This window comes from Sturnira hondurensis, unplaced genomic scaffold (genome assembly GCF_014824575.4).
Source record: "Sturnira hondurensis isolate 20B ecotype Veracruz unplaced genomic scaffold, ASM1482457v3 Scaffold0000256, whole genome shotgun sequence".
Taxonomy (NCBI): domain Eukaryota; kingdom Metazoa; phylum Chordata; class Mammalia; order Chiroptera; family Phyllostomidae; genus Sturnira; species Sturnira hondurensis.
Window position 1 is genome coordinate 1,465,581 of NW_028072887.1, and position 12,975 is coordinate 1,478,555.

The window sequence follows — 12,975 nt, forward strand, 5'->3', positions numbered from 1 at the left end:
TTGTGTCTTTAGTTTTTGTTTTCATTATTTTTCTTTTCTTTTAGGTTCATTTGTTAATAGTTGTGAGTTTGTTGTCATTTTATTGTTCATATTTTTAATCTTTTTCTTAGATAAGTTCCTTTAACGTTTCATATAATGATGGCTTGGTGATGATGAACTCCTTGAACTTGCCCTTATCTGAGAAGTACTTTATCTGTCCTTCCATTCTAAATGAAAGCTTTGCTGGATAGAGCAATCTTGGATGTAGGTCCTTACCCTTCATGACTTGGAATACTTCTTTCCAGCCCCTTCTTGTCTGTAAGGTCTCTTTTGAGAAATCAGCTGACAGTCTAATGGGAACTCCTTTGTAGGTAACCGTCTCCTTTTCTCTTGCTGCTTTTAGGATTTTCTCTTTGTCTTTAGTTTTGGGTAACTTAATGATGATGTGCCTTGGTGTGTTCCTCTTTGGCTCCAAATTCTTTGGGGTTCTCTGGGCTTCCTGGACTTCCTGGAAGTCTATTTCCTTCACCAGATCGGGGAAGTTTTCCTTTATTAGTTATTCAAATAAGTTTAAATTTCTTGCTGTCATTCTCCTCCTTCTGGTACCCCATAATTCGGATGTTGGGATATTTCAGGTTGTCCCAGAGAATCCTCAGCCTCACTTAATTTTTTTGGATTCTTTTTTCTTTGTTCCGATCCAGTTGGATGTTTATTTCTTCCTTTTGTTCCAAATCGTTGCTTTGAATCTTGATTTCCTTCTTGTCACTGTTGGTTCCCTGAATATTTTGCTTTATTTCATTTTGAGTATCTTTCATTTGTTCTTTCATTTTTTGACCAAGCTCAATTAGTTCTGTGAGCATTTTGATTACCAGGGCTTCAAATTCTCCATCAGATAGATGGGCGGTCTCATTGCTTAGTTCTGAGGTTTTGCGTGTTTTTTCATTTGGGCCATATTTCTTTGTCTTGGCACACCGGTCTGGTGGTTCTGGTTGATTTTTTCTTTAACTCCTTGGTTGTTGCAGTTCCGTACAGTTTGAGTTTCTGGAGTTTTTGGTTGTTTGTTGATTTTACATTAGTTGTTATCCTCCTTTTGGTTGTGTGAGGAAGCAAAGGGTTTCTACCTCCGCTTTCATCTTGGCTGGAACTCTCCTGTTCTTTTTCTCATTTATCTGACAAATGTGTATTAAGTACTGAATGTAGTCCAGGCCTTATTTTAGGCACTTTTTTAAAATTTTTATAATAAGTTTAATATATAAGTTCATGTTCATATTTTATTTTATTTTTTTAATATATTTTATTGATCCCAGCAGGGGACGTACGAAAGGCAACCATACATTGATGTTTATCTCCCTCTCTCCTTCCCCTCTAAAGATAAATAAATAAATAAAATCTAAAAAATATATATATATATATATTTTATTGATTATACCATTACAGTTGTTCTATTCCCCCCCTTCATTCCCCTCCACCGGCACACTCCCCCACCATTCTCCCCCGCCTTAGTTTATAACCATGTGTCTCAAGTTCTTTAGATTCTATATTTCCCCCACTATTCTTCCCCTCCCCCTATCTATTTTCTACCTACCCTCTATGCTATTTTCTGTGCCTTCTCCCCTCTTCTCCTCCTCCCACTCCCCTGTTCCTAACCCTCCATGTGTTCTTCATTTCTATGGTTCCATTCCTGATCCAGCTGTCCTCCTGGTTTGCTTTTGTTTTAGGTGTGGTTGTTAATAATTGTGAGTTTGATGTCCTTTCACTGTTCATATTTTTCATCTTCTTTTTCTTAGATAAGTCCCTTTAACATTTCATATAATAAGGGCTTGGTGATGATGAACTCCTTGAACTTGACCTTATCTGAGAAGCACTTTATCTGTCCTTCCATTCTAAATGAAAGTTTTGCTGGATAAAGCAATCTTGGCTGTAGGTCTTTGGATTTCATGACTTGGAATACTTCTTTCCAGCTCCTTCTTGCCTGTAAGGTCTCTTTTGAGAAATCCGCTGACAAGCTGATGGGTACTCCTTTGTAGGTGACTGTCCCCTTATCTCTTGCTGTTTCTAAGATTCTCTCCTTCATTTTAGTCTTGGCTAATGTAACTATGATGCGCCTTGGTGTGTTCCTTCTTGGGTCCAACTTCTTTGGGACTCTCCGAGCTTCCTGGATTGTCTGGAAGTCTATTTCCTTTGCCAGACTGGGGAAGTTCTCCTTTATTATTTGTTCAAATAAGTTTTCCACTCGTGGCTGTCTCTTTCCCCCTTCTGGTACCCGGATGTTGGAACGTTTAAAGATGTCCTGGAGGTTCCTAAGCCTCTCCTCATTTTTTTAAATTCTCATTTCTTCATTCCTTTCTAGTTGGATGTTTCGTTCTTCCTTCTGGTCCATTCCATTGATTTGAGTCCCAGTTTCCTTTCCATCACTATTGGTTTCCTGGACATCTCCCTTCATTTCAATTAGTTTAGCCTTCATATGTTCCTCTAATTTGTGACTATAATCAACCAGTTCTGTGAGCATCCTGATAAACAGTGTCTTGAATTGTGCTTCTGAGAGGCTGGCAATTTCTCGGTCTCTGAGAGTTATCGGCTCTGGGACTTTGAGTTCTTCTTGCGCCATCTTTTGGGCTGTTGGTGCCTGTTCCATAGCAGGATTGGAGCCCTAAGGTGTTCACTAGAGCAGGGCAACTAAGTCGCTGGGTTGTGACACTGTATGTGGGGGCGGGGTCAAAGAGGAACAATGGCGTCCTGTCTGCCGCCTGCTGCCGCGGCCCCCACTGGTGCTGCAGCTGCCACCGTCACCGGGCCCACGAGTTTCGTCCCACTGCACGTGAGTGTGCCACCGCCGTCGGCCCTCGGCCCCAGGGGCCTGTGTGGTCCATCTCACTGTGCGCGAATGTGCTACCGCGGTCAGTCTGCCCCGCACCCCAACTGGTTCCGGGCTGCCTGCACGCTTAGGTCGGGGGATCTGTCCTGCCCGACCCTGCTCGCTGCTGGCTCTGCCCCTCTTACCATCCCCATTGAACGGTTAGATGTAGTCGGACTTCCGTATAATTCAATTTTCTGTCCTTTGGCTGTGTCTTTGTTCTCCAAACCTTAGTTGTATTCAAACTTGGTTGTGGGAGAAGGCACAGTGTTTCCACCTATGCCTCCATCTTGGCGGAAGTCCTATTTTAGGCACTTTTGATACAGAAATAATTAAGGCATTTGTGCCCACAATGGGTACACAGGTACTGGGGAGGAGACAGGCAGGTAAACAGGTGAACTATAACAATCTGAAAAGCACACGGGTAGGATTAGAAATGACAGGAAGCAGTGATACCAGCATGAACCCTCCCCATGGTGCCGTGAGCAGGGTCAGCCTGCCGGTTGGTAAACGGCTGCACTTAGTCACATGACTGGAGTCAGTGATTAGCAGGGGCGGGGGTAGTCAGCCCCCTTTAGCTCATTCAGCATACTCATTTTATCAAGGTGCGCATGGCCACAGTGTTTTAATATAATAATAGCCATGTTGCTGACCCTTACGGTAAGCCCTTTCCATGAATTATCTTTTAGTATCAGAATTCCTCCGATCACGGTGCCATGGGGACCCATCTTAATGTGGTAGTGACAAGGCTTGTTGGGTGCTCACTGTCGGGGGGTTGAGGGGTCAGCCTGGTGTGGAATTTGGGTGAGAGATGGGGAAGTTAGGGAATGTTCCCCCAGGGAGGTGATGCCTGAGCTGCCTTTTAATGGCATACACTTCCTGCTGGCACGGCTAGAGATGGTCAGCATCCACAGTTTTGCATTTATCCAAATATCCTCTTACTCCCCCATCTCCATCTACAATGCAAATTCTAAATCCGTTTGATCCTGCGCTGGACTTTGCAAAGGAAGGATGGGAGTGCAGGAAGTTTTAGATTCCGTGATGATGTTTGTGTTTTGTTTTGTTCCTGAAAGGCCTCTTAGGTAACTGGGCACACTTTGGGAATCTCTCCGGTAAGCTGGTCTCAGGAAATAGTCTTTGGTTTAGCAGACCAGTTTGGGTGCTGAGACACGCCTTACAAGGATAGTTGTCTTTGTCTCCTTGGCCCTTCGGGCTCTTTATGAGAGAATTTCCAGGCAGGGTAGGCCAGGGGCTCATGGAAGCCCATGAGAGGGTGTCGCCAAACCTGCGTGGGAGAGAGTGGCTCTGCTGTCTCCCCACAGCATTGGTTGAAAGGGGGAAGACAGGTGGTCAAAGAGGCGACCGGGTACCCAGTGCCTTCGGGTACATGAAAGCATCACCTATCAGGAAAATGAGTTTCCTCAATACCTAGCCATTGTGCGGATTCTTTTTAAAGATGTAAAAGAGACACCAGAAATATAATGACTCCTGATCATTACATAAGGAACACACAAGGCTCAGCAACAGCATGTGGCTCATGGGACTGGCGTTTCCATGACGCAGTCACTATAAACCATGGCCTCTCTCTCTTGCGATGGATGCCCCTCCTCCATTTTTAATCCAGGTACTTTATGAAAGCGTGAGAACTCATAAACGCACAGGCAGGTGCTGAACATACTCTGAAAATCCACAGCCACAACGCCTACACACCTTCACTCCCGCTGACCAATACAAGGTTATGTATCTGTAGCTGTGTGAAGTTGAGTCTGGATTTAAACTTGAACTGCTCTCGAGTAAACTTTTACTGTGTGGCAGGCTTTAGAATATATCCTTTCCATGAAATATCTCATTTAATCCTCACAGCAGCCCCACGAAATACAGCACTATTTTCCCCATTTTACACATGAAAAGACAGGTTTAGAGAGCTGGTGTCGCCTTGACCAAGGTCCCATAGCTAGAGAGAATAGGTGATGAGTGGGCCTTCAGAATCTAGGCTGTGATGGGGTTGAGATGGGAGCCCAGGTCGCCCTGGTTCCAGAGCCTGCCTTGGTGACCACCACATTGTCCTGATCGCTTCGTGCCAGCCATCAGTGTCATGGAGAAGCTGAGGTGCCTCATTACCCAAACTCCCTCCTGAGCCACCCCACCAGGTTGGCAACCTAAAACTAGAAAAGTGTATGCTGATTGCATATTTCTTATTTTGGATCATCTTTCATGGTCAAAAGTGACTGGAAACTGACCAAACCCATGGAGTCTTCCTAAGAACTACCTTTGTCCATGCTTAAAGGGTTTTTTGTTAACTACTCCGTTTGGGCATTTAAAACAATTCCTTTTCTCTCTTCACACAGAGTAAACACTCTTCGCCACAGAGTGGTCTCACTGCAACTCTTTTGTTGCTGTATAGGAATGTCCCAGTCTTGTGCCATGAATAAAACATATGGTGCTTCATCTGTTCTCTCTTGCTTCGTATTAGTTCAGAAGTGTAATTTTAGAGCATGTAATTCCTCTGTTTAGAAATGCTCGTCGATGGAGCTGGAGTTGCAGCCGTGGCGCAGTTCCGTCATCTGGAATTGTCCCCATTAGAGTCTGGGCTACTGACGTCCAGATGAAGCATAAATGAAAGGTGCCGGGTTTCCTCCTGAGACTTAAGCCTCTGCACTTGAATGCGTTCTTGGAATGTGTCTCTTGCCCCCATGCTAAGGAAGTCGGAAAGTGGGCAGAACGACAGGCGAAGTCGGAGGTTGGGGGGGGGTGGGATTTAGTGGGGCTAAGGTACAAGTGTGTGGCAAAGCTGGAAGCACTCAGAAGTTCATGGAATGCTGCTCCTTGATGGTGGTGAAGCTCTCTCTGCCCTCCCCTGTTGTCGTTTAAAACTCAATGTTTGATTGACCTCACGTGTCCATTATCATATCAAAGGAAATGAATGCAAATTTTTCTTGCTTATTGACAGAACAAAAATTGTTATTTTCTGTTATCAAGCAATGCATTTCTAATTTGTGTGATGAGAAAACTCATTGCCAAGAAATTATGTGATATTTGCTTAAGCTTCATTCTAAAACTGTGAGGCTTTGGAGAGTTAGCCCAAAGTGTTCATTTTATGTGTACTGATATATTCCAATGCCAGGAGGGCAGAAGAGATGGTGTAAATTGTTCTTCAGATATAATTAAACCTAGGTCACATTCAAGTCCATTAAGCAAGAGCCTCAAATCCTTTTAATTAATGGGTTCAGATTGGTTGGTCTCAAGGAGCTAATTAATTTTTTTCCAGGATTTTCTGTTTAAATAAACATGCATTGTGCTTCCTGCATCTCCTCCAAAGTTCTTTGCAATGTAGAGCTGATGACTGTATCAGCTCCTAATGGCAGGCCCTGATTCTCAGAGGCCAGGAAACACTGAGCTCAGGGCTCAGATCAAACCCATTTGCATGAAAACGTCATCTGCATCTTCCAGCATCTTTCTTCTCAAAGAGATCTGGAAGCCCTGTACCTTCCTGTGCCCAACCTCAGCCTGATAGAGGTCGTCTTTCCCCTGAACAGCTGGTACATCATCCCCAAAATCAGATGGGAAGACAGATCACAGAAATCAAAGCCTCAAGGATGGGAGCCCTGGATCTTCATATTTAACAAAGCTGGATGTCTCGGGACTAATACTTCCCCATTTCTTTTTTTTCCTTTTTTTAAAGATTTTATTTATTTTTCTTTAGAGGGGAAGGGAAGGAGAGAAGGAGAGAAATATCAATGTATGGTTGCTATCAATGTCTAGTTCCCATGCTGAGAACTGGCCTGCAACCCAGGTATGTGCCCTGACTGGGAATTGAACCGCGATCCTATGGTTCGCAGGCCCGCGCTCAATCCACTGAGCTACACCAGCCAGGGGTCCATTTCTTGCCATTTCTAATATTGCTATTGGCCTGGCCCCATTGAGGCACATGCTTGGGCCACACCCTGTACACAAAAATTCTCTCCGATAATCTCACTTCTGTTAGCTACAGAATAAGACCCAGAAACAGGGCTTCCAAACAGCGCGGAGATGACCTTGGATCTTACAGCTGGCAGGCTCTTACCATCGTATATCCCTCCACCCCGTGTGTTCAGTGGTTCTGCCACAGAGAGGGGACCCAGCCAGCAGTAGGAGCTCCGCTGGCCTCTCAAAGCCCGTTTCCTCTTTAAACACTCTTGCCTCGTGCCCTCGTGGATGTTTCTGACAGTGTAGCCAGTGGTGTAAAGGTTTGTGGGAAGTGCAAGTTTATTCCTCCAAAAACAAAATGGTCAAGTGCCCTGTCCTGTGCAAAAGAACACACAGTTATAGGATAAAGAATCTCTCCTGAAAACCAGAGATCTTGGTTTAGTTTCCTGCCATGGAAAACCCCCCACAGGGGCTACGTAACTGTCCAATATGTCCAATGTGGGTCACGCTCAATGTTCGGCCCTGGAATTGTGTGCCCAACGCATACATCCTGTGTCTTCCACTGTTGCCCAGGGAAGCCAGCAGCCTGGATTCAGGGCTGTCCAAGCAGAACCACTCTAAATAATGGTTCAATTAAAGCAGCTGCAAAGGCTGGGTTGCTGTGGGGTGGGGAAGGCCTGGGGAAGGAGAATCTAGCTTGCAGCCTTACCCAGTTCTGCAGTGCCCTCCCTTCCCTCCCTGGGCCTGGCAGATCAGGTGTTCCTCAGTGTGGTGGCAGAAGGAAACAGTGCCCTGGGGCCCAGTTATCCTTTGTCACTTGATGTGCCTCCCAAGACTGGAGTGATTCAGAACCGGCTCTCTGTGGGGGTAGGGAGAGCTCACAGCTCACCAAGCCCAGGCTTGGACCCTGCCCATCGATAACCTACAGCCCTTCAGCAATGTGATGTCCTGTGGTGAGGAATCACAGTGAGGGGTTTCTATGAGCTATTTCATTTCTGGACCCAGAAATCAGTGCCACTGACCTGCTGCAAGTCCCCTTTGTCACAGCTGCTCCGGCTGCAGTTGCCACGAGGACTGTGATGGTGTGTTTTTGCTGCCACCTATTGTCTGCTGTGGGGAGAGCACACGGTTTGCCTGCGGGAGGAGAAGCAGCCCTGCCCACCTAGCAGCCTGGGCACCCTCACCGCACCTTGAGGGGGAAATAAAAACCAAGATGTTGGTGTCCCCAAGTGAAAACCCCATTATGAAAACCTGTGTTTACTGACTGACTGCCATTGTAAAGCAGCTCCGTTTGAACTGTAATCAAACTACCAAGTGACCTTTCTGTCCCTCTGCCCAGCATCACTGAAAGGGCCTATTGTTCCTTTGGTTCAATGAGGAAATCTTCTGTTTAGTTAAGCAAGTGTTTTTCCAACCATGTCCCCTGGTGAGTTACAGAAAGATGATTGTTGGGTCTTGTTTTTTGTTGTTGTTTTTATTCTTTTAATACCCTCTCTTTCCTCCCTCCTCAACAGCCCATCCCAACACTTCTTTACTTTTTTCGCAAAGGAGAACGGAATTACCTGAGCAGCACCCTGAGCCTTGAGAGGTCCCTGGTCCCGATGTAAGCTGACTTCTCTTGGCTCTGCCCCCCAGGGCCTGGGGACCCTCCTGAGTTTCTGAGGCTTCCACACAGGAATGGGACGCAGAACAGCCCCCTGTGAGCCAGGGACGCCATTTCTGATCCAAGCGCTTACGTGTGGTGTGCTTTTCTGTCTTGCAGTTGTTTGTTGGACTTGGGTTCCCTTATGAGGGCCCAGCTCCCCTGGAGGCCATCGCAAACGGATGTGCTTTTCTGAATCCCAAGTTCAACCCACCCAAAAGCAGCAAAAACACAGACTTTTTCATTGGCAAACCAACGCTGAGAGAGGTAAGCATCTCTTAAAATCCTTCTACTTTCAGTAACATGATAATGGCTATTTATTGAATGCCAGGGGCCCATTTAAGCTAATAGCCTTGAACAGCAGGTGGTATCAACTTCACTTAACACCGGTGGGTGGACGGTGGGTGGACGGAGGGTGAGCAGGGGCTTAGAGAGGAACTGCAGGATGACACTGCTTAGCTCTAGGTGGTGGCAGCCGGGATTTGAATCTATTTCTGCCTCTCCACAAAGTGTGGGGTTTGTTTTTTTTAAGAAGACTATATGTATGTATGTATGTGTGTGTGTATGTATGTATGTATGTATGTATTTATTTATTTATTTTTGGAGAGAGGGGAAGGGAGGGAGGAGGGAGAGAAACATCAGTGTGAGAGAAGAACATCAATCTGTTGCCTCTTGAACATGCCCCAATCAGGGACCAACCTGCAACCCAGGCACATGCCCTGACCAGGGGTCAAACCCCACAACCTTTCACTTTGCAGGATGATCCCTAACCAACTGAGCCACACCAGTCAGGGCAAAGTGTGGGATTTTCTTCACTCCGTGCCAACTATGTATCTTAATTCAAACAGACATCCCCAGCTGAATGAGCTGTGAACTCTGTTTTCCTGAATGGTTAGAGTAATAGAATAAGGAAGTCAACTGGTCACCAGGTATTTCTGAAGGACCTACTCTCCATGATGCATTGCGGGGTCCTTGAAAACAGATCCACCTTGAGAAACAGGATGTATCGTGGGTGACTGAAGTAATGTGCCTAGTACCTTAGCCCACCCTCAGAAGGCACCACCCTGAGAAGTGATCCTGCCATCGCTCCTGCCTTTTGCAGAAGCTTTGTTTGAATTGCCTTCAGAGATACTCTCAAAAATCCACAGGGGGGAATAATGAATCACCACTGGAGGCAGTCAGATTCGATTTGGGGCAATAAACAAACCTCCTTTAGAGCCTGTGAGTGATCAAGCTGGGTGTTTTTCTGCTCAGAAACTGGTGTGTGCAAGAAACCACAGCACTGATTTTTTATTATTCAGGTATAGAGGGAGGAAGCCTCTGGGTCCACTCTCCCCCACCCCTAGATATTGCAAAAATTGCATTTTCCATGAGTATTCTTATCAGCAATCTTGCCAGTTTATAGAGTTGTTTATTTTGAGAGTTTTTTTATTTGAGCCTCCTAACCATTGCTGAAATGGCCAAAGGAGGAAGAGCAACAAGATCCATAGATGATCCTCAGAAAGCTGAACGTGTAGCCGAGATAACCTCAGACAAGGGTTCACTAGGTGTGTTTACTTGCTTGCTTTTTCTTCTGCTAATGTGACAAATTTGAGTTCTTTGTTTTGGGGAGCCATTTCCTTTGGGAAGGTCATTCCTGAGTTGCACCCGTGCCCATGTGCAGTCTGGCACTGAAGAATGTGCTCTTTGGGAGGCCTGGAAGGGCGCTCCCAGCACTGCGAACCTCTGAGTGGAGGGATCTCTGACTTCGAGTGTGGCTGACTTCTTTACAACTTTGTCTTTGGGACAGAAAATATGAGTGAATAAATGATCCCTATGTTTTAATTTAGGTGAAGGAAATCTCTGAAGTTCCATTTCTTTTCACATAGTATAATTATTTGTAATTGTCTACCTTTTTACTTTTTTGTGATAACATATACATAATGTAACAGCGACCATTTTAATGATTTTTATGTGTACAATTCACTGGTATTGAGTAGATTCACCATGTTGTCTAACCATCAGTGATTTCCAGAACTTATTTATCATCCCAAACATAAACTGTACTCATTAGGCAATAACTTTATATCCTCTTCTCTCCACAGCCACCGGTAACCTTTCTTCTTTCTATAAACTTACAAACTGCAGATACCTAAGTAGAATTGCATAGTACCTGTCCTTTGTGACGGGCACATCTCACTTAGCATGATGTTTTCAAGGCTTGTTCAGGTGGAAACCTGTGTCAGGATCGTTTCTCTTTAAGAGTGAATAACATTGTGTTCTATGAGTATATACTACCTTTTATCTTTCCATTCTTGGAGTTGTTTGTTTTTTACTTTTTGTCTGTTGTGAACAGTGCTGCTCTGAACACTGGTATACAAGAATTTGCTTGAGTCCTTTTCACTTCTTTGGGGTGTGTACCTACAAGTGGAATTGTCAAAATTTACTTTTTAAGTATTTGAAATAATTTTAGTTTTAACATAAAGTTGGAAAAATTGCATAGAGTTTGGATAATCCTTCTTTCAGCCTCCTCTAATGGTAACATTACAAAATGATAGTACAGTTATCAAAACTAAGAAATTAACATTGGGCCCTGGCTGGTATGGCTCAGTGGGTTGAGTGCCAGCCTGTGAACTGAAAGGTCACCAGTTCGATTCCCAGTCAGGACACATGCCTAGGTTGCCAACTAGGTCCCAAGTTGGGGGCACATGAGGGGCAACCACACATTGATGTTCCTTTCTTCCTCTTTCTCCCTTCCTTCCCCTCTCTCTAGAAATAAATAAATCCTTTTTTAAGAAAAGAAGTTAACATTGGTACCATAGTATTATCTAAACTACAAACTTTACATGGACTTCACCGGTTTTTTTTATTAATACCATTTTTATTTTCCTGGATCCAATCCAGGATCTCACATTGCACTTAACTGTCAAGTCTCCTTAGTCTCCTGCAGTCTATGACAGTTCTTCAGCCTTTCATTCTCATTCATGACCTTGACATTTTGAAAGAGAATAGCTCTGTTTTTGTACACTGCCCTTCAGTTTCGCTTTGGCTGATGTGCTCTCAGGATTAGTGCGAGGGCTGCACATTTTGGCAGTAATACCGCAGAGGTGACCACGCCCTTCTCAGTGTGTCACGTCCGCAGGGGCACTGGGTCAGTGTCTTTTGTTACACGTGATGTTAACCTTGATCACTTGGTTGTGGTGGTAACTATAAGGTAATACTACACAGTTACTATTTGTCTTTATATTGGGGAAAATACTTGGATAATATGCAAATATCCTGGTTCTCCTCAAACTTTTGCCCACTTATTTTTACTGTGTGTCAGGGATCTTGCCTGTAGCAATTATTACTGTGGTGCTGTATTAGTGATTTTTTTTGCCCTCGTCATGACTTGTTTTATTTTTTTCATTTTCTTATACTTTATTGTACTTCACAGATACTGCATTTTTATGTATCTCCATTGTAGTTTTTTCCATTACCATTTAGTCCCCTTATACCCCCTTACCCCCAGCAGTCACCACCCTGTTGTCCATGTCCATGAGTCCTTCTCCTTTTTGTTCAGTCTCTCCACTCTCTAACCTCACCTCCACCCCAGCTGTCATCCTGCTTCCCATCTGTGTTTTGCTTGTTAGTTCAGTTTATTCATTAGATTCCACACAAGAGTGAAATCATATGGTATTTGTCTTTCTCTGACTGGCTTATTTCACTCAGCATAATGTTCTCCAGGCCTGCCCATGCTGTCACAAAGGGTAACATTGCCTTTTTACAGCCAAGAAGTATCTCATTGTGTAAATGTCCCATAGTTGCTTTATATACTCATCTGTTAATGGAGACTTGGGCTGCTTCCATATCTTGCTGATTGTAAATAAGGTTGCAGTTAACATAGTGGTGTATATGCTCTTTCAAATTAGAGTTTTGGGTTCCTTCTGATGTATTCCCAGAAGTGGGATCGCTGGCTCAAAAGGTAGATCAATTTTTAATTTTTTGAGGTAACTCCCTATTGCTTTCCACAGTGGCTATACCAACCTGCACTCCCACCAAAAGTGCAAAAGGGTTCCCCTTTCTCTGTATCCATGCCAGCACTTGTTGTTTGTTGATTTATTGATGATAGCCATTCTGACAGGTGTGAGATGGTGTCTTATTGTGGTTTTAATTTGCATTTCCTTGTTGATTAGTGACCTTGAGCATCTTTTCATATGTCTGTTGGCCATCTGTGTGTCCTCCTTGGAGAAGTGTCTGTTCAGGTCCTTTGCACATTTTTTAAATGGGTTGCTTGTGTTTTGTGAGTGCTTATAAACTTTGGATATTAATCCCTTACCAGATGTATCAGCAAATAGGTTCTCCCATTCCATGGGTTGTCTCTTTATTTTGTTGTTGATTTCTGTTCCACTGCAAAAACTTTTTAATGTAATCCTGTTTGTTTATTTTTTTCTTTTGTTTCCCTTGCCTGGAGAGTTAGACACAAGAAAAATTTCTACAAGGAATGTCCCGAGATTTTGCTGCCTGTTTTCTTCTGGGATTTTTATAGTTTCTGGTCTAACATTAAAGTCTTTGATCCATTTTGAATTTATTCTTGTGTGTGGTGTAAGCAGTTGGCCTAGTTTAATGTCTCTCT

The 12,975-nt window shown here is 44.1% G+C and overlaps 1 protein-coding gene across 5 annotated transcripts in view; it reads left to right on the forward strand.

Annotated features, from left to right (window-relative positions):
* MGAT5 (alpha-1,6-mannosylglycoprotein 6-beta-N-acetylglucosaminyltransferase) overlaps positions 1-12,975 on the forward strand; it is a 358,323-nt gene that overhangs the window by 304,484 nt on the left and 40,864 nt on the right. For all 5 annotated transcript variants that reach the window (XM_037068662.1, XM_037068737.1, XM_037068872.1 and 2 more), the window contains one exon: positions 8,502-8,648. In XM_037068662.1, coding sequence (XP_036924557.1) covers positions 8,502-8,648 — 147 coding nt within the window. The remainder of the gene's footprint in view (positions 1-8,501; positions 8,649-12,975) is intronic.